At 57.6% G+C, this 18,982-nt stretch overlaps 3 protein-coding genes across 3 annotated transcripts; 1 reads left to right on the top strand and 2 right to left on the bottom strand.

The window, feature by feature from the left end:
* Window positions 1–1,389: 1,389 nt before the first annotated feature.
* On the bottom strand, window positions 1,390–13,393 carry RRP12 (ribosomal RNA processing 12 homolog). Its single transcript, XM_040071592.2, has 34 exons — window positions 12,941–13,393; window positions 11,832–12,067; window positions 11,648–11,731; window positions 11,381–11,457; window positions 11,108–11,213; window positions 10,819–10,935; window positions 10,567–10,705; window positions 10,131–10,258; window positions 9,746–9,844; window positions 9,569–9,660; window positions 9,380–9,491; window positions 9,120–9,217; window positions 8,861–8,975; window positions 8,460–8,602; window positions 8,153–8,274; window positions 7,958–8,022; window positions 7,686–7,848; window positions 7,441–7,595; window positions 7,002–7,069; window positions 6,715–6,808; window positions 6,378–6,536; window positions 6,174–6,254; window positions 5,988–6,093; window positions 5,737–5,844; window positions 5,478–5,635; window positions 5,033–5,124; window positions 4,784–4,945; window positions 4,432–4,604; window positions 4,199–4,315; window positions 3,872–3,921; window positions 3,473–3,551; window positions 2,412–2,479; window positions 1,935–2,017; window positions 1,390–1,743 (listed from the first exon to the last, which is right to left on the bottom strand). Exons 1-34 carry the CDS (start codon window positions 13,143–13,145, stop codon window positions 1,641–1,643), a joined length of 3,957 nt encoding a protein of 1,318 aa, XP_039927526.2. The 5' UTR covers window positions 13,146–13,393; the 3' UTR covers window positions 1,390–1,640.
* A 116-nt stretch (window positions 13,394–13,509) lies between these two features.
* Window positions 13,510–16,133, top strand: PGAM1 (phosphoglycerate mutase 1). Its single transcript, XM_040071616.2, has 4 exons — window positions 13,510–13,723; window positions 14,097–14,371; window positions 14,874–15,054; window positions 15,150–16,133. Exons 1-4 carry the CDS (start codon window positions 13,582–13,584, stop codon window positions 15,317–15,319), a joined length of 768 nt encoding a protein of 255 aa, XP_039927550.1. The 5' UTR covers window positions 13,510–13,581; the 3' UTR covers window positions 15,320–16,133.
* A 514-nt stretch (window positions 16,134–16,647) lies between these two features.
* On the bottom strand, window positions 16,648–18,966 carry EXOSC1 (exosome component 1). Its single transcript, XM_040071618.2, has 8 exons — window positions 18,851–18,966; window positions 18,524–18,639; window positions 18,272–18,346; window positions 17,612–17,700; window positions 17,364–17,397; window positions 17,198–17,248; window positions 17,035–17,119; window positions 16,648–16,896 (listed from the first exon to the last, which is right to left on the bottom strand). Exons 1-8 carry the CDS (start codon window positions 18,879–18,881, stop codon window positions 16,790–16,792), a joined length of 588 nt encoding a protein of 195 aa, XP_039927552.1. The 5' UTR covers window positions 18,882–18,966; the 3' UTR covers window positions 16,648–16,789.
* Between the last annotated feature and the right edge of the window lie 16 nt (window positions 18,967–18,982).

Genomic DNA, 18,982 nt, shown 5'->3' with positions numbered 1-18,982 from the left:
TAAGCAACAACGTGCAAATGAAGAACAATAGAGTGAGTAAGCTGGAGTTCCCAAATAAATTCTCTACAGCCTTCTCCAGGCCCAAGGAGAGAAGGGAAAGCAGGAAGACAGATAGCTCTGCTGGGCCTAGAGCCACAGGTTACAGGTGTTGGTGTCTCAGAAGATGGCTGCTGCCTGTCTCCCCATGTCCTGCTCCCACAGGAGGGAGGGCATCGGGCCCAGGCAGCAGAGGAAGATGGTGTAGCTCCTGGTCATGAGGTGCTGCTGGAGAAGCCCGTCCCGTAGGCCAGGCTGTGAGCTCCCTTCTGGCAGGACAAGCAGCAGCACCTCAACATGGTCCTGGGGCTCAAGGGTCCCACTGAGAGCCCTGGGTGGGAAAGCACAAAGGGAACAGCATTCCTGACAACGCAGGACCAGTACCAGTACAAGTGCTCCTCCTCCATCCCAGGCTTTTAAAAGGATCTTGGGGAAAAAAAAGAAAGCATAAGAAAGTCACAAAACTGGATTTGCAGCCTCCAGAAAGAAGCCTGCAGTAAGAGGCTGAACAAGCACAATCCCTTTAGCTTATTAGAGAACTGAGAAGCATTGCAATTCCAGCATGTAAGCTGCCACAATAGGAAATTACAAAGGGCTGAAGGCTTTTTAATATGGAAGAGGAAGGGAAAGCCAGCTAAATTCACCAACACAGTTCCTAGCAGTGTGAGCAATGGGACCTGCGTCCACTACCCTCAGCCCACTCTCTTCAGCACGCTTTGGCCAAACACCATCTCAGCACAGAAGTAGCTGGGCAAAACCTGGTGCTCAGGCCACTGTGAAAGGGCTGAGCAAGTAAAAAGGTTCAGGATTACTCGTGCTGCTCAGGTCTAGCTGGCAGGAAGTGGCCAGAGCAAAGGGCTTCTCTCAGCTCTCAAAGGTAAGAGAAATGACAAGGCACAGAGGTTTGCTGTAGCAGTTTTCCGGCCAGTTTGAAGAAATTTGCAGCAAACTGTTCATGCCCTGCCATCAGGCATGGCTGATATAGGAAAAGTGTCCAGTGGCCAAATGGCAGATACTTTCCACGCGGCACAGATTTCCTGGCCACGGTTTTGGGCAGAAGAGCCTGCCAAGGAGTTTGTTAAAGAAAGCTGGTTGTAAGGACTTCTGGCTTTGCTCTATGGCCAGCTCCATGCCTCAGCCCTACTGCACATGCCCCGCTGCTCTGGGCCACAGTGCTGCTTCTGGCAGCCTCCAGGCATGCCCAATGTGGGAGAGAGAGCTCTGGCTCCAGGTCCAGGCTGATGCTGGTATGAGCCCTGCAGGATGCAGTCCTGCAGCAGTAGAAGGACCCACTGCACATGGACAGGAAGCACAGTTATGCAAAATCTGAAGGGGAGGAGGAATCTGGGCTGGGTAAGAACCGAGGGCGTTTATCAATATAGAGAATTCTTTACATATTACATGCTCTCACACACTCACACCCATGCCTGTCCAGGCAACCCAGCATCTTTCTCTAGGCACAGAAGGGCCATCAGTCCATAATACATCAAAGTGGCTTCCCAGGGAGTCTCCAACAAACAGAGGTCACCTTCGAGAGGACCCCCAGCTGTTCCACTAACACTGCTGTGTCCTTGGGTAGGGGCAGGTCGAGCACCTGAGTGTCCTCAGGAGCGCTGGGACTTGAGACGGTTCCTGCGGCCGGCCTTGGCCCCGCGCTGGGCTCCCTTCATCAGGCCTTTGAACTGGCCCTGCATTTTCGCCCGCTTCCTAGAGGGAGCAAAGAGCAGGAACTGGTTTGGTACAGGCACTGGGCACACCTAATGCATGGGGATGCCGCTCCAGACTCCACAAGGAGTGGCACAGCAGATGACAGGGAGCTCCCAAACCCACCAAAAAACCCTAACAAAAAGCAGGATCAAACCCGTTCCCACCCTTCTGCCCTTCCTGGTTAGCCTCACCTTCTGTTGAGTTTAGCTCTGTTCAGGGGGATGTAGGCATAGGGGTCGAGTTGGCCCTTCTTCTTCACATCACCTTTACCTTTCTGTGGGAGACAGTGACATGGGAGAAGATGCAGCACCAGGGAAGATGTGTGCATCCCATTCCCGTGCAACCCTGCCACCCGGCTATCCCAAAGACTGTTGCAGTGGGGTTCCAGCTGAGTACACTGTCCTGGGAACTGATTTCCCGCCAACATAATGCTACAGACACCTGCTTTGAGCAGTGAACAGGGACTGTCCATTGCAAGGATAGAAGAGAAACTCTGAAATGGGCTGGCAGTATTCAGATACACTGAGTGTTGGGCAACTCCCTTTGGAGCAGAGATCCCCTCCAACCTTGGTGCTATTGGACCAGATTCCCAACACAAATGGTGCTTCCTGCCCAGCAAAGTCCAAGCATCCCTGCACACAAACCCTGCAACCCCATGGGACCCTCACCTTGGATCTGTACTCTGCACCGAAGGCTGGCTCCTTTTTCACCGGCCGATGGATCCCAGAGCCTCCAGCTGGAAAAGAGAATGTTTGTTGGAAAGGGGTCTTAGGCCTCCCCCTGCTCAGTTCTAGGCTGTGGAAGCTGTTTCTGTCTCCAGCTCTTGGTGTCAGGACAGCAGAGGGGTGGCCACAAGTAAAATCTCTGGAGAGATGTGTAGAGAACTGTCTGAAATTAATGAAGGCAAGTGCACCTGGGGAGGAATAACCACAGGTACCAGTTCAGACTGGGGGCCAACTTGCTGGAAATCAGTTCTGCAGAGAAGGACCTGGGGATCCTGGTGGAAAACAAGTTGTTCATGAGTCAGCAGTGCCCTTGTGGCCAAGAAGGCCAATGGTGTCCTGGGGTGCATTAGGAAGAGCATTGACAGCTGGTCAAGGAAAGAGATCCTGCCTCTCTAACTCAGCCCTAGTGAGGATGCACCTGGAATGTTGTGTCCAGTTCTGGGCTCCTCAGTACAAGAGACACACAGAGCTCATGGAGCTGGTCCAGTGAATGATCAAGGGACTGGAGCATCTCTCTTATGAGGAAAGGCTGAGAGAACTGGGCCTGTTCAGCCCGAAAAAAGAGGCACCTAAAGGGGACCTTGTCAATGTCTCTAAGTATCTGAAAGGAGGGTGTCAAGAGGATGACACCAGGCTCTGCTCAGTGCTGTTGGGCAATAGGACAAGAGGCAATGGCAGAAACTGATGCACAGGAAGTTCCACCTGAACATGAGAATAACTTCTTTCCAGTGTGTGTGACTGTGCACTGGAACAGACTGCCTAGAGAGGCATTCTGGAGCCTCCTATAGTGTAGATATTCAGGAACCATCTCATGAAATCATGTGCCACGTGCTCTGGGATGACACTGTTTGAGCAGGCAGGTTGGACCAGATGACACACTGATCCCTTCCAATCTTACCCAGTGTGTGATCCTGTGATCTTTGAATCAGCTGCACTGCAGCAGCACAGCAAGATGGGTACACGGTTCTGGGGAGCCCCAGACTGGGCACAGGCAGAGGACTTACCTCTATATTGAGAACAGGTTCCGGCATCAGCTTCCTCATCGTCTGGCTCCTCTCTGAACCGACGCTTCTGACTCTTCTTCTGCAGAAAAAGGCAGCAGGAACCCTGCAGCTGGCTTGTCCTTATAGTTCTGCCCTCTCATTGACCCCCAACCTCCTGCTTCCTCCCATGGGCACCCAGAGACTTTCCAGACAGCACATCCCTACCCCAGACAACTTCCTGCACCCCTCCAAGCAGCTGGCAATTGCCTGGTGGCCTCTTGGGCACAGCTGCAGCTTGCCAGTGGGCAATTCCCCACTGGCCTCTTGGGCACAGCTGCAGCTGCCATGGCACAGACAGTGGTTTGACAAGGACAAGTTCCCCCAGCACCTCCTCAGGACCACACTGAGCCCCATACTCACACTGCGGAGTCCCACATCTTGCAGCACATCTGCCATCTCCTCGTCTGCTCCTGTGGTACAGGACAAGGAGGTCAGTGTGTGATGAGGGCATAGGAGAGCCCTGGTACTGTACTAGCCCCTGGAGGGGGTTGCAGTAGCAGGGTGCCTCTGATGAACCAGCACCTTCCTGATGATGTAGGTGACTGCCACTGGGCATGACACGAGGACGTACCAACTCCTGCCACTTCCACCCACATCCTGTCAAGATCCCACATGCAGGTGGCAGGATGAAAACCATTCCGAGACCCAGAGCAAGTCTAGAGTGGCCTCTGTCAGCCCAGGTAGTACCTTTGGCTTCATCATCATCCAGCTCCTCTTCCTCTTCATGGATGATCAGGCGTCCGTCCTCAGACATCTGGAAATCATGGCTCACTCCTCTGGACCGCTTGGGGCCTGGCTTGGTGGCTGCTCACAGAGAAATGGGTGAGTGCCTCAAGAAGGATCAAATTCTGGGGGCAGCTGTACCCCACTGTGCATTGCAGCCATCCCACCCTAGACCCACCTGAAACTCTACTCCTTACCCAACACCCGCTGGGACACATTGGGGTCCAGGAAGTTGAGGGGCTCATCATCTTCCCCTTCCTTGAGCCATGCCTGGCCTTTCTGCCGTGCTTGCTTCCTCCACTCCTTGCTCCGATGCCGCCCCTCCTCTTCCTCCTCCTCATCCTCTGAGTCAGCCAGGATTTCCTCCATACTGTTTAAAAGGTGGAAAGAATGATGGGAAACTGAGTATGCCCAGGGGTGCAGCCTGCCCCTCAATGCATAGCAGCCATGGCGATGTTTCCAGCATCATTCTAGAAGCACGAGCTGAGCAGATCCAGTGCCAAGCCCCCTGTGAGGGCTGCTCCTTGTTCACCCCAAGCCCATCTTCACCTGTCTCCTCTGGGCTGTGGTGGTGGTGGTGCCTCCTCCTCATCCATATCCGCAGCTGCCTTCTTCAGGGCACGCTGCTTGCGGTTCCGGGATTCCGCCTTGCGGATGTTCACCAGCACCTTATGGTACTCGGCTGGCAGCAGCCCCTTCACCAGCTCAAACCTGAGGAAACAGAGAGCAGTCAGCACCACCTTCTCCTGCACTGCTTCCCAGAGAGCTCCTTCGCCAGCCTAGGAGAGCCCAGCTTACCCGAATTTGCGGATGAACTTGATGAAGAGGTTTCGCAGATTCATACGGAAGTGGCGCCTCATGTCATCTGAAAGGTTCCCCACAGCCTCCAGCTGTCAGGACAGAGACCCTCAAGACCAAAGCACTCCTGCCTTGGGGACCCAGCCTCCCAACCTTCATCTGCCTGGCCACCTTATTCACCCTGCTGCCTGCCATCTCTCCATGCCTGCCCCAGGTAAGGCCATGGGGACGTCTCCATGCTTGGCAGTGCTGGTTCATGGGGCTTTTCTGGCACGTCAGTGCCAGGATTCAGGAGAGGGGCCTCCCCGCTGCCCTCTCAGCCACTGAGATCAAGGTTGTTTCCTTGGCTCCCAGGCAGAATGCAGCTGGAAATGCTCCTGGCTGCCCAAGGCAGACACAGCTCTGCCCCACCACCCTCCTCGAAGCACCCTGTGCATGACCTCACCATCGTCTGGACATGCTTGGCCAGGAGCTTGGTGTCCACCAGCAGCAGCGTGACCTTCAGGAATCCCAGGGCTGCCTTGACCACATCCCGCGTGCGGGAGGCCAGCAACAGGCAGATGTTCTGCAGGAGCTGCTCCACCACACTGAACTCCAGGTGATCTGCAACCATGGTGGGACTCAGCCACAGATGGCTTCCTCCTAGCACCCACCTTCGCCAAAGGGTTCTGCCTCATCCCCCCAGCCCTCCTGCTCCTGCTCACCTTTGAACTCAAAGAACAGGCGGGTCAGCGCCAGCACAGTGCAGCTGATCATGGTGACTGAGCCTGTGAGCCCCACGTAGATCAGGAGCAGGAACCGCTCCATAGCCTCTGCAAGAGGGGGATGACTCAGGCCCTGACTCGCTCTGTGTCCAGCAGCATCCCCGGACCATTTCAGCAGAATGCTCGGCATGGGTCTGACCTCCCTGGAGCCAGAGTGGCCGTGGAGCTGAGCAAGTAGAACAGAAGCTCACCTTCAGGGGTGGGTCCAAAGCGGATGAAAGCATGCCCCATCTCCACAAGCAGCATGAAGGCGTTCTTGCGGGCCCCCACTGACACCTCCTTGGTGCATAGGATGACCTGGAGGAACACAGGCATGTCACCACTGCTGCCACTACCACAGCCAAAACCAGCCAGCTCCTCCCAGCGACCGTGCTCACCTCTGGGACCAGGGCAGTGACAAAAGGCTCGTGCTCTGCAGACAGCTGCTTCACAATGTGGAACAAGCATTTCAGCCGGGGCTGGGGAAAGAAACAGACCAGCACTGGTACACCCAGGGACACAACCTGGTTACCCCTGCTGCCCATCCGATCCCTTCCCTTCCAGCAATGGCTGATCACCGCCACCACAGCCCTTGCTCTCACCCTCTTGGCCGGGGATGCTGCACTCTTGAGCGAGTCCAGCAGCACTGCCTGCAGGTCCTGGAGGTGGGAGTGGACAAAGGCCTGGCAGGGAGCGTGGGGAGCAGCACACACCTCCTCCAGCACACGATACGCCTTCTTCTGCATGCTGCGCTCTTTGCTCTGCAGGGACAGCCAACATGCTCCCCCTCGCTATGGTGTCTGAGGGGACACCAGCACCCCACACCACCCAGAAGAGACCTATCCCCGAGGGCAGCTGCTCAGTCCCTGGGTCCAAACTGGCAGCAAGCAGGTGCCCCACTGCAGCCCCTGCACCTCTCGGGGCTGCGGACCAACTCACCTGGAGGGAAGGCTGGATGGTACGGTACAGGGAGTCCAGGGACTGCTCATCAGCATAGGGTGCCATTGCTACTACCAGGTCCAGGATGGAGAGTCTGCAGCAGAGAAGGACGCACAGCTGCAGTTGTTAACTGTGGCATTACATCCCGACCAAGATGGGACACCAGCTGGGAGTCACATCAAGTCCACAGTGGTGTCAAAGCCCACACAGGACAATGCCCTAGGGCTGCTCACCAGGAGCACGACAGGAATTTTACCCATTAGCACCAGCTCACAGGTGTTTGTTACCTGGTGAACTCGGAACTCTCAGGACTGGTCAGCTTTGCATTGGCTCTCTCCAGGAATCCACACACCATCTGCAGGGTAGGCACAGAGAGCAGGATTGGAACTGATGGAAGCAAGTGCTTTTACAAGAGTTTGCAATCCACCTGACAAACAACTTGCCACAGGACTTTTTGGAGACCAGAAGCACCAGTGAGTCAAAAAAGACCTGGACACACAGAGCTTGTGCATGACAGGTCTAATGTGACTGCAAGACTGGGAAATCCCAGACTGTGGGCTGGAAAGGTCTCCCTGCCCATAAGGGCAGGAACGGCTGCTCTCTGGTCAGAGCTTCTCCCTGTCCTCTTCAATCCAGCCTGCACCAAAGCCCCATCAGACTGGGTTTGGCTGGGAGTTGCTGGCCTGAGCCAGGGCAGCTTGCCCCAGTGCCCCACGAGCCCCTCACCTGAGGATCTGTGATGGTCAGGTAAGCACGGACAGTGTCCAGCACAGAGCGGCGCTGAGCACTTGTGCCTCCATCCTCCTCAGGTTGGCTGTACACGTTGAACAGGATGGGCAGGAAATTTTTGGCAAAGCGACCCACTTCTACCCGCTCTGCATCTAGGGAAAGGGTGACAGAGGGCTACAGATCAGCATTTCCCTTCCCATAGGTGACAGGAACCCATCACAAGGATCTGTTTCCCCCCCAACCTGTCCTGCAGCCTTTGTGGATGAGGGTGCGCAAGGCCTGGCACACAGTGGGGCGGAGATCTGGGCGCTCGCTGATGGCCATGCCCAGGGTGCGGGCCAGCCCCTTGAAGGCCCCCAGTACATCTGTGGGACGGGTGCAGAAGCCAGGCAGCAGAGTCCAGACCTGGAAGGCAAAGGAAAAGGTGAGAGGCCACAGCCTTTGCCCAAGTCACTGCTCCCCAGCCCGGTACCAGGGGTACACTACGGCAGGGCTCCCAGGCATTGCTTGTTACCTGCCACTGCAGCGTGTCATAGATCTTGGCCTCCACACTCTTCCCAGCCTGGGTAAACTCCAGAGCTGCAGAAGAGAAGGAGAGGATGAGCAGAGCAGAAGACATTGCAAAGCCATGCTCCACCCCAGGGCAGAGAAGGGAGGTCCCACAGAACACCCTGGACTGCTGAGACCCCCAACATGCTGCTCTCCTCACCTCTGCTTTTCAGGGTGGCCGCCAAAGGCAAAAAGTAACTGGTGAAGAAGCCAAGCCGTGCATCCTGCACGTTGTCCCGCAGCACTGGCAGAAGCCAGCTCCGGGGGAAATCCAGTGTCTCCCTGGGAGGAAAGGCATGGGTCACGAGGGTGTGGGGCACTGCCAGCATCAGCCCCTGGGCACAGAGCACTTTCACCCAGCCCCAAAGCTGGGCACAGCTAGGCTTAGCAGCCACACCTGCAGCACTGCATGGGGACTGAATGGGAACACAACAGCTGCAAAGCTGCTCCCCCATGACTGCACTCACTCCTTGCCATTGATCTCCAGGGGCACAGCTTCCAGTAGCACCTCGGGACCCATGGTGCTCACAGCAGCCCCCACTGCCTGGTCCACTTCGGCAGTGTAGGGAAAGTGTGGGGAGAGACGCAGGTCACACAGGGACTGGAGACACTGTGGGGACAGTCACAGAAGAGCCATGTGCATAGGTCTGGCACATATCACTCTGCCCGCCCAGGGGTGCCAGCTGCCCTTCATGTCCCTGTGACAAGTGTCCTAGAGCTGTGCACGCTCTGGCCACACACGGACAACAGAGCACAGCAAACAGCACGGCCCTGCTCCACAGCTGGAGGGGGCAACACAGCCCGGACAGCATCACAGCCACCCCACCAGCCTCTGTGGATGAATTTGTGCCCTCCCAGACTAGCTCACCTTCCTCATGATGGGATGGCACTGCTTCCCACATGTCTCGAAGAAGACTTCCAATACTCGCAGAACTTCACCCCACGCTGCATGGAAACGATATGTCAGCCCTTCCTCCACTGATCTGGGGAGGAGAAAGAAGATGGTCACACTGTCAGTATTCAGGGTGCCCACCAGGCCTGCCAGGTCCCACTGTGGACTGGGAAGAGGCTGATCAGAGCTCAGCCAGACCCATGGGGCCAGTCCCTTCCACATCACTGCTCCTCACCTGAACATCTTGCACAGGTAGGCAGCAGGGGCTGGGGCAGATGCTGACACAGTGCCCACATCCTCCATGTGGGGAGCAATGCACTCATTCAGGAGGGTCTGCAAGGGCAAACAAAAAAAACGGGACAGCTGTTGGACCCCAGAACCTCCAGCTTCACAGGCACAGATGGGCATACCAAACCCTGGCAAGCCCCAAGCTCCATGGCAGAGCCCCCCACAAGGCCCAGGGCACCCAAGCGGGGAGGTGTGTGGGTGCAGTACCTCCAGGGTCTGTGCTGCTTCTGACACCACTTGGGAGTGTGGGGAGAGGAAGCAGTTCACGGCAGCAGAGAAGAGCCGCGGCAGGTGAGCCCAGCACAGGTCCTTCTGCAGCCTGGAGAGGAAAGAAGGGCCAGATTAGAGACCAAGCAGCCATCTCTCCCCTTGCCCAGCCATGGCCCCTGTCTGCACCTGCCCAGGTTGATGTGTGCCCGCTCCATGGTGGACAGCCAGGTCAGCAGCGGCTGCAGGTCACTTGTGCTGGGGACATAGTCATAGAGAGCCTGAAGAAGCAGAAGGTTGGATAGGTGGTTGGGTGCTGTACAACTGCCAGCTCTGTCCCTCCCAACACTGGCAGCCCACACTCACAGTGATGATCTGGGCATTGAGCTCAGCTGGCAGACAGGCCACGCTGGCCTGGGCGCTGAAGAGGCTGTGGAAAGCTTGCATGGCACACGCTGTCACCAGCTGCAAGGGACACAACGTCAGGAAAGGGTGCTCTGCTTTAAACCTACTGTCCCCCTACCCCAAAGCAGGCTCTGCCCTGGAAAACCAGCACTACTGCAACTATGTCCCATCTGCAAGGCCTCCCTCTTCCACAGCAGTCAGGCCAGCAAGCTGTCCTGGGCTCTTCTCCATTTGCATCCTGCATTTCCAGGCTCCCAGCTGACAGCTGAGAGAATTTGATCCCTCTCAGAGCGTAGACCACGGGGAAAGAGTCCATCCTTGTCATCCCAGGAGTGGGAACACTCACCACGTGGCTGAGGGTCATGACTCGGAGCAAGGTCTCACAGCAGGTCTTCACCACAGCTGCAGGGAAGCAGGGCAGCACATCCCGCAGCAAGGCAAGGACATGCAGGGTGGTGGTGGCCTCCTTGGCACCTACAGGAGCAGAGCAACCTCTGAGCCTATGGCACACCACAGCAAAGCCCTGCCCAAAGCAAAGCCCCCATGACAGCAGTGGGGCTGACCCACAGAACCAGGGCTAACACTCCCGACTTCTAGGAACAGGAAAGCAACGGAATGGCTGAGGAGGATACAAAACACCATAGGTGCCCCGAAGATATCTCATACCCACACCAGCAATCCAGTGTGCTGCAACCTCCCCTCTTCCCTCCAAGTCCTTATTCTCCCACAGTGACAGAGTCCCCCACACTCAGCTACAGACCCCATGCTCCAGTGCCCCACACCTCCAGCTTTTTCAATCTCCTGCACACAGAACTTGGCAGTGGAAGGTGCTGCAGGGTGATGCTCAGGCGCTGCATCACCAAACATGAACTCGCTGCCCCTCAGGACAGAGCACACGCCATACTGTGCTGCTTTCCGCACCTGGGGGAAGAAGAACCTGGCTGAGTAGAAACTACAGACATGGGGGTACAGCCATCCCCAGAAACAAAACACAAAAGCAGCATCATCTCCTGCCAGAAGCACTGGGCTCTCACCTTGGGCTTGGTATGAACACAAAAGCTCAGCAAGCCATGATAGACCTGCAGGGTGACGGGGTAGCTCCAAGCTGCCAAGTCTTGCTTCCGTAGCAGTGTGGCCAGGCAGGAGAGGACCTATGACAAGGGAGCAGCAGGGCCATTAGCATCACCCCACAGAGACATCTCCTTTTCACTGCAAGGGCCTCAGGTCAAGCATCCAGCACCACCCAAGAGCAGCAGCCTTGACCCCAGCAGTCAGCAGACCCCGGGCAGAGCTAAAATGGCTGGCTGCCTCTTGGCTACTCACCCATCGCAGGGCAGAGGTGGAGCTGCTGCAGGCCTGTGAGGACATGATACTCACAAAGGCTTTTGAGGCATCTGAGAACTTTTTAATAAGAACAGGACTTGGGACCCTGCCAAGAGAAGGTGATGTGTCAATGGAGTAAGGAGCAGACGGCTGGTAGCAGTCACAAAGGGGACTGCATCACCAGCTCACTCCAGCTGGGGAGGGAAGACAGCACCAATGCTTTTTCCGTGATGGGTTCTGGTAGCTCTCCCTGCTTCTCTGCCAACCACTCACCGCTTTAGGACAAGGTTAAGCAGGTAGGCAACAGCAGACAGCGACTCAGGGGACTCCACTGCCTCCAGTGTAGTCATCTGGGAACAGAAGGTGGGTAAGCTATCAGGTGTAGGAATTTACACCAGGCCAGCTCTTCCCCAACCCTTGGAAGGGGGAAAAGAAACCAGGAGCAGCCCAACAGCATCTCTGCTGAACAAAGACACTCAGGCTACAAGCATAGCACCTCTCTCTATCCCTCCTCAGAGTGTCTTCCACACAACCACTCACCAGTGCAGCAAAGTATTCTGTCTCAGTCTCCTTGCCGCCCCGGGAGCGGATCACCTCCGTCACAGCCGCCAGCACTGCACAGATCTGTGAGCAGCCAGCAAAGTAGGTCAGCATCTCTAAGCTTCATAGCCAGGGGCCATCCCCAGCAGGCTCCTCCCTTCCCCAGCCCTGCTCCTGTCCATACCTCTTTGTGAGCAGCAGAGTTGGATTCCCAGAAGCGCTGCACCTTGCTGAAGGTGACGTTAGTGCAGTCGCTCAGCCCACTCAGGAAGGTGCCAGAGGACTTCTCTGTGGCAGCCTCTTCAGCATTGTCCTCCTCCATACGGAACTGAGCACTGTCACTCGCCCGCTCCAGACGCAGGGACCCCGACTGCAGCTCATTGTGCAGCTTCACTGCATCCACCGTCAAGTTACTTTTCTCTGGGGGATGAGAGATGTGTGAGAACTGAGAAGTCGCATTACTACGCCAGTGACCCCGAAATCCCCCATGCTCCCCTCCCCTCCCAAGCCAGACTAGCTTGGCTGGAGCTCATATCCAGCATGTGGATGGTGGATATCCAGCAGGTGCTGCATCGCTCCAATGGGCAAAAGCTCAAGAAAATCTATAAAGATTTCCTCATCCCTATGCAAAGAAACCAGAGCATAGTCGAGTAATCTCTGATGAAAAAGAGCATCACGTCCACACAAACATATACCAGTGTACCAAAGCTTTAACACTGAGGTCCTTCTTGTACCCTGCCCTATTTATTTTCTTCCATCTGAAGTCCGAGCAACCAGACAGCCAGGACAGATGCTGCATGTCCCTCTGAGACCCAGACATCAGTCTGCAGCCAGCATCTGCAGGAGAAAGATCTCCTTGGCCAGGAGCAGCCGGTGCTCTCGCAGTGCCTGGCACACTTTGGTTAACATTCCCCATCAAGTGGCCGGTTGAATTTTAGTTTGTCACGTTCCTCACCACATCAACGCTCAGACGTATGGACACGGGCTTTGGGGAGCCTCGCAGAGCGACAGGCACTGCAGCATGCGGTGCTCCATTGCGCTTCTGAGGCCCGGTGTCACGATGACGTTAACTCGTTACGCCGTGGCCTCAGTTGTCCTCCCCGGTTTGCTGCCTCCGCCTACCCTGGAACTGTCAGCAGCTCCGGTCTCCCTCCTGCCCCAGCCCCAGCTATTGGAGGACCCCAACGTTCGCCCCGCAGCCCTCCGCGTCCCTCCACGGTCCGGGAAGCGCCGGGCACAGGTCAGGAGCTGGCCGCCCTGGCATACTACCGCCCCGCCCGCCCGTGCCCTTACCCGCCGGCCGGCTGCAGAAGCGGCTGCGGGCGGCCAGACGATGCTGGCGGCTCTCGGGGTTGGAGTCGCTGCTGTGGCCCTTCCGCCAGCGCTTCAGCTTAGCCGCGGCCCCCGAGCGGAGCCTCCCGCTCCGCGCCATGCTGGACCCGGCTCCACGTGCGGCCGCGCCCGGCGCCCCATTTCCGCTTCCGGCGCCAGCCGCCATCTTGAGTGAGGGCAGCGGGCAGGGAAGGCCGCGTCCCGGGCAAGCGGGAGAGAAGCGGTGTCGGGGAGGTTCAGTGGGGTGTCGCCCAATCAGGGCTGAGATGGGAGACCCGAAGGCCCCAGAGGGGCCACCAAAAAGAGTCCTCCAGACATCCCCGCGCTTAAGCCGCGGCCCTGTAAAACTATTCAGACCAAGCCCGTAGCCACGGGCGAGGAACCACGAGTTACGTCTTGCTGCGTATCGTGACGTCACGGTGAAGGTCGCACCGCCCTTCGCGGCCGCGCCATGTGCTACGTGCGCCTCCGCCTGGCGCGCGTTCGGCGCATGCGCTGCCCCCCTCGGCGGCGGCGCGCGGGGCGGGGCGGGGCCGAGCGGGGGCGTTAGTTGCGCGCGGTAGCGGCGTGAGGAGCAGCGCGCGCCGGTCCCTCAGCCCACCATGGCCGCCGCGTACCGGCTCGTCCTCGTCCGCCACGGCGAGAGCGCCTGGAACCTCGAGAACCGCTTCAGCGGATGGTACGACGCCGACCTCAGCCCCGCCGGGCAGCAGGAGGCGCGGCGCGGTGGCGAGGCCCTCCGAGGTACCGGTGGACGAGGGAGGGGGTGTCGGCCAAGAAGCGGGTCGCGGGGCACGAGGGGGACGAGGGGGAAGGGATGCCGCCTAGTGCGGCCACGTCGAGCCTAACGGGTGCTGGTTTGGGGCTCTTCGATGCCAGGCGAGGGCCTCTAGTGCCAGGTCGGGGGTTCGGTGCTGCGTGGAGAGTCGTAGGTAGCGCAGTATGTTGGTTCTCCGGTACTGGTCGCATCCTGGCCGCGGCCACTTTCTGTAAGGACGAGGACGCGACCGGTACCGGTGCGATGAGGCCGCCGCCTTTGCCCTTTCACCGATTGCATAAGGCCGGGCACTCACCTTCCTGCGCTTCCCCCGCCTCCCCCTGTCCCCGTATTTTCTAGATGCCGGCTATGAGTTCGACATCTGCTTCACCTCGGTACAAAAACGGGCGATTCGTACTCTCTGGACCGTCCTGGATGCTATTGATCAGATGTGGTTACCCGTTATCCGGACCTGGCGCCTAAATGAGAGGCACTACGGGGCTCTCACGGGTTTGAACAAGGCTGAGACAGCAGCGAAGCATGGTGAGGCGCAGGTCAAGATCTGGAGGCGCTCCTATGACATCCCTCCGCCTCCCATGCAGTCTGACCACCCCTTCTACAGCACCATTGCAAAGGTAAGACGTGTTTCTCTTTGATTACCTTGCTAAGAGTCTCTTAAAAGTCACCTGCAGTATGGCCTGGCTTCCTCTATAAGGTCTCCTGTGTCTCTGTCATGTTGTCTGGGGGTGTTGTGCATGGTGCTGGTAGACTTTAGGCTGAGTTTAATCTGCTTCCTCCCTGTGGAGTTGAACCCCTGGGCATTACACAGACAGACCCAAAGCAGAGGGCACAATATCTCTGTTAATCATTAGTTCCATGACCTATTCATGGATGTTTGATCTGGTTTCTTTGCCTGGATAGTCACTGTATGACTTTTCCCAGGAGGCCTCACAGCCCTGACTGTGGCTCATTGCAGCCCCAAACATCAAAGGCACTTCCTTGCTTCCAAGCCTGGCTTTGCTTATGTCTGGTGGGTCCTCAGGTAGAGAATTTGGGGCAGAGATAGAATCTTGCCACCATCTTCCCACACTGGATGGGGGGCGCTGGGCTGCTGTGTGAGCATGGTCGTTCTCCCAGGACCGTCGCTATGCCGACCTGACAGAGGACCAGCTGCCGACATGCGAGAGCTTGAAGGACACCATTGCCCGGGCTCTGCCTTTCTGGAATGAGGAAATCGTCCCACAGATCAAAGAGGGCAAAAGAGTCCTTATTGCTGCTCATGGCAATAGCCTTCGTGGGATTGTCAAGCACCTGGAAGGTAGGTCACCTCTGCAGGGGCATTCCAGGGACCCTCTCCTTCCCCAGCTGGCACTGTGGGAAGGTCCCAGAGTGACGGCACTGCTGTGTTTGCAGGCATGTCAGAAGAGGCCATCATGGAGCTCAACCTCCCCACCGGCATCCCCATTGTCTATGAGCTGGACAAGAACCTGAAACCTGTCAAGCCCATGCAGTTCCTGGGAGATGAGGAGACCGTGCGCAAGGCCATGGAGGCTGTTGCTGCTCAGGGCAAGGCCAAGAAGTGAGGGTAGGCAGCAGACCAGCACATAGTAGAGCCCCCTGCCATCCCCACCCCTCTGTTCACACCCCCACAGTTGTAGGAACTTGGAGCTGTGGAGCTGGAGCCGCTCCCCATGGTTAGGCCCATTCCCTCAGACTAGGCTCCCCTCTGCAGATAGCCTGGGGGCCCCAGGGCGAGGGCTGGATACAGAGGTCTGGTGTGAAAGGGAGCCTTGGCCCTGCACACAGGTGTCCATGCTGTGGTCCCAACCCTCGGACCCTGTCTGCAGAGGGACAGGCCAAGCAATCCCTTGCCCTGCCAGGCTCCTCCTTTGCTTTGTGTCCCTGGCAGCTCTCGTCACCTGTTTACTGTAGTTTTGTCACTTGATTTAGTCCTCCTGGGAGTAGTGAGGCAAGTGCAGTGCAGGCAGCAACTGAGGTGGGTACCTCATCCCCTCATGGGTGTGCGGCACAGCGACTGGGATGCTACTGGAAGGGTTGTGTTTTGGTGCATGTGGCACAGCACCCCAGGGTGTTCTCACAGTTCTGGGCCCAGCTCTGCCAGCCCCTGCTTTAATGATACTGCCTTCAGACAAGGGCAAGGGAAAGGGAGCCTGTTGCCTGGAGGTCTGTGTCTGCCACATGCTTCCCCCAGCTGATGCTCATCCTGCTGGTGAAGCAGGTGCTGCTGTGTCCCATCCCTCACATGTGTGTACGTGGCCTGTCACTGTGGCCTCCCCTCTGCCGGTGTCAGGAGCCTGGGCTTGCACGGGGTCAGTGTAACTGTCCAACCATAGCAGCTGTCTTGTTCCAGTTCAATAAAGGAGTAATGCGCAATAAGGAGGAGTCCCTGTGTCTCTGGGCCATGTGGGGCTCCCTGCTGCCAGCATGTGCACAAGGCAGCAGTTGCTGCTGAGCACAGACATGAGGGTACCAGGCTCAAGGAGCAAAGCTCAGCTCTGCAATCCCTGGCCAAGAGGGTGACACCCTGCCGTGCTGTGGTTTCTGGGTGTACCACACCCTCACCCCTAAGGGCAGGCCACGTGTGGCCCAGGGAGATATGTCCCCAGGCTCTTCTCAGCATCACTGATTAGTGGTGTGCTGAGACAGGCTGTGCTCCAGGCTTGACTCCAGTGTGGGGAAACCAGCCTAGTCAGATGAGTGCAGAGCCCAGGGCTCTGTGCTATTGGCCTCACTGCAGCAAAGTCACTCCATCACTCCCCTTCACCAGCAGGGAAAATGTGCTTCCTTCTGCCCCTGGTGCTGAGGAAGCTGTTCCCTCACCTGCTGTGCTGCAGGGGCCATACCATAGTGCCACAGGCAGCCATTGACTGTAAAGAATAAAGAACGGAGCTCTCAAAAAAATATTTATTATCCACAAGTAGCAAACCTATCCTGCCAGTGGAGGCCTGACTGAACCTGTGAAGCAGGTGGGAGCCCAGGGGCTGCTCGGGCTCCACTGGCCCCCGTCCTGCAGCCCCCTGCCCCCTCAGGTGTTAGGTCTGCAGGAACTGGGGCTGCACCCGGGCCACCTTACGGAACTCTTTGGTGTGCGTCCGTGGGCACTGCATCTCGCACCAGCTGATGGGCACCATCGGCACCCCTGGAGACACAGTATATCAGCGTTGATCCTTCCCAAACTTGTATTCCCCCATGTGGAGAGGAAAGCAGCTGCATCAGCTGCCCCTAAGGCAGGGATGGGGCAGAACTGTTTCAGTCCTGACCCTGTCTCTGTCCCTACCTGCCTCACTCCGTGCCACCACCACACCCAGCTCATTCTCTGCTGTGCTCAGCAAGTAGTTGGACTGTGCGTCCCCCAGGGAGATCTGGTTGGATAGGAGTTAAGGGAAAGACTTCCACAAGGGAGCTCGAGCCAACCCACTGTCCTTGAGGGGGAAGGATACGACTTTGGCCAGGACGATGTCACTGGGGCGGAAGCTCTTGTACACTTCTACCTGCACAGGAGAGAGCAGGCAATGCCACAGGGAGCCGTCAGTGGGGGAACAGGGCACCCACATCAGAAACCGGGGATGACGGGTGTAGAACAGTTACTGGCAGCAGCTCACTGACCTTATCCCTCTCTGTGGCTCGGATATCTTCTCTCCTGAAAAAGGACATGGAGGGATCTGAGTGCCAATGAGCAAAGACGACTCAACAGCCTGTGGCAGAAGCTGCCCCAGCCTCCCTGGGGGCTTGCCAGGACCTGCTGGACACAAGCCCAGTGCTCAGGGCAGAGCTCCAGCTCAGGGCAGCCAGCTGCGCTGCCCACAACAGCCTTCCTCCCCCTGAAGGGTGGGGGATCCTAACCTTTTCCGTACCGTATGGTGCCTCGGAAGGTGGATTTCAGTGGTGTGGAGCCAACATACAGGATGTGCACCTTAGCAAAGCGAGAGTTAATACTGCAGACCTGCACGTAGGAAAAGGAGAATCAGTGCTCCAGGCAGGAAAAGGGCAGGGAGCAGGCAATGCTGCATGGGGAGCTGATATTTCACTTGGCTTCCTCGTCCCTGTGACCAAGCAATGGTGGGACACCTGGCAGCAAGCCAGATGAGAAAGATTATACTTGTGCAATCCAAGGCACCAGAGTAAGGCTGAAACCTGCAGTGATCCCAGTCCCTCTCCCTCCACCAGGAATGTAGGAAACTAATCCCTGCCATCCCTTCTCCAAGCTGACTGAAGCACTGACCTGCATGCTCCCTGCCCCAGGAGTTATTGGAAGGACAGCAAAGAAAATCCTCCCCTCAAGCCCACCTGAGTCTCAGGGCAGGTGTCCCTCCTCATGCCAATACCCACTTTCTTTGTGAGTGAGGGACTCAAGGGTGCCCCTGGGCTGCCCCTGCCCTTGTGGGAGTTGTACAGAGGGGACTAAGAATCCTAGGGACTTCTCAACCCCACCCTATCCGTGTGCAGGAACAAAGCTCAGTAGGAGACAGAGTCGAGGCCGTGCAGTTTGTCAACGCAGCGCTCCAGCGCCCCACCTTGCATGTCACCACAGCCCCCACGTTGGGCAGGAGCTGCGACTCGCTGTCTCTCACCACTGACACCACGGGCAGCTGCAAGGCAACACACAGGGGAGGGTCAACACAGGGCACAACTCGTGCACAGGATCACGAGACGAACCACACAGGAGTCCAATTCCCCGTCTCAGCCCAGTCTCCAGGGAGGCTGTGCAGCCTGGGCGTACGGCACTCAGGCCGGGATCGGAGCAGCCGTGCTGCGGCCGCGCTCACCTCGTTGTCTTCAGTCTTTTTCTCCAGGCAGCCAGCCAGCGAGGAGAAGATGAAGCCATGACGAGTGTAGGTCCCGCTACCAGCCGTGGCCTCCTCCGTGCTGCACAGTCGCTCACCTGCCGACACATGGGCTCAGGGACTGCCGGGGCATTCCGCTCCGGGTACGCGGGCCCCAGGCCGCTCCGGGCACAGCGCTCCCAGCCGGCCCAGCGCGGGACATCCCCGGGCCAAGCCCCTCCGCACTGCCTCGCCCCGTACTCCTCTCCTCACCCACCGCATCCCCTTTGCGGGCAGTAGGAGCCCCGGACCGCCCCGGGCCGCACTCACCAGGGACGCAGTAGCGTGCGGGAGGCGCCATGCTGTCGACCAGGCATCACCAGAAAGCCCTCACCCTATTAGTTCCCGACGTCAATGCGGTGCTGTAAGCGTGGCGGCTATTGGTTCTCTCTTACCTGGTGT

The sequence above is a fragment of the Hirundo rustica genome, chromosome 8 (genome assembly GCF_015227805.2).
Source record: "Hirundo rustica isolate bHirRus1 chromosome 8, bHirRus1.pri.v3, whole genome shotgun sequence".
Lineage (NCBI taxonomy): Eukaryota > Metazoa > Chordata > Aves > Passeriformes > Hirundinidae > Hirundo > Hirundo rustica.
The sequence above is the reverse complement of the archived record's forward strand: the minus strand, read 5'-3'. Positions and strand labels throughout refer to the sequence as shown.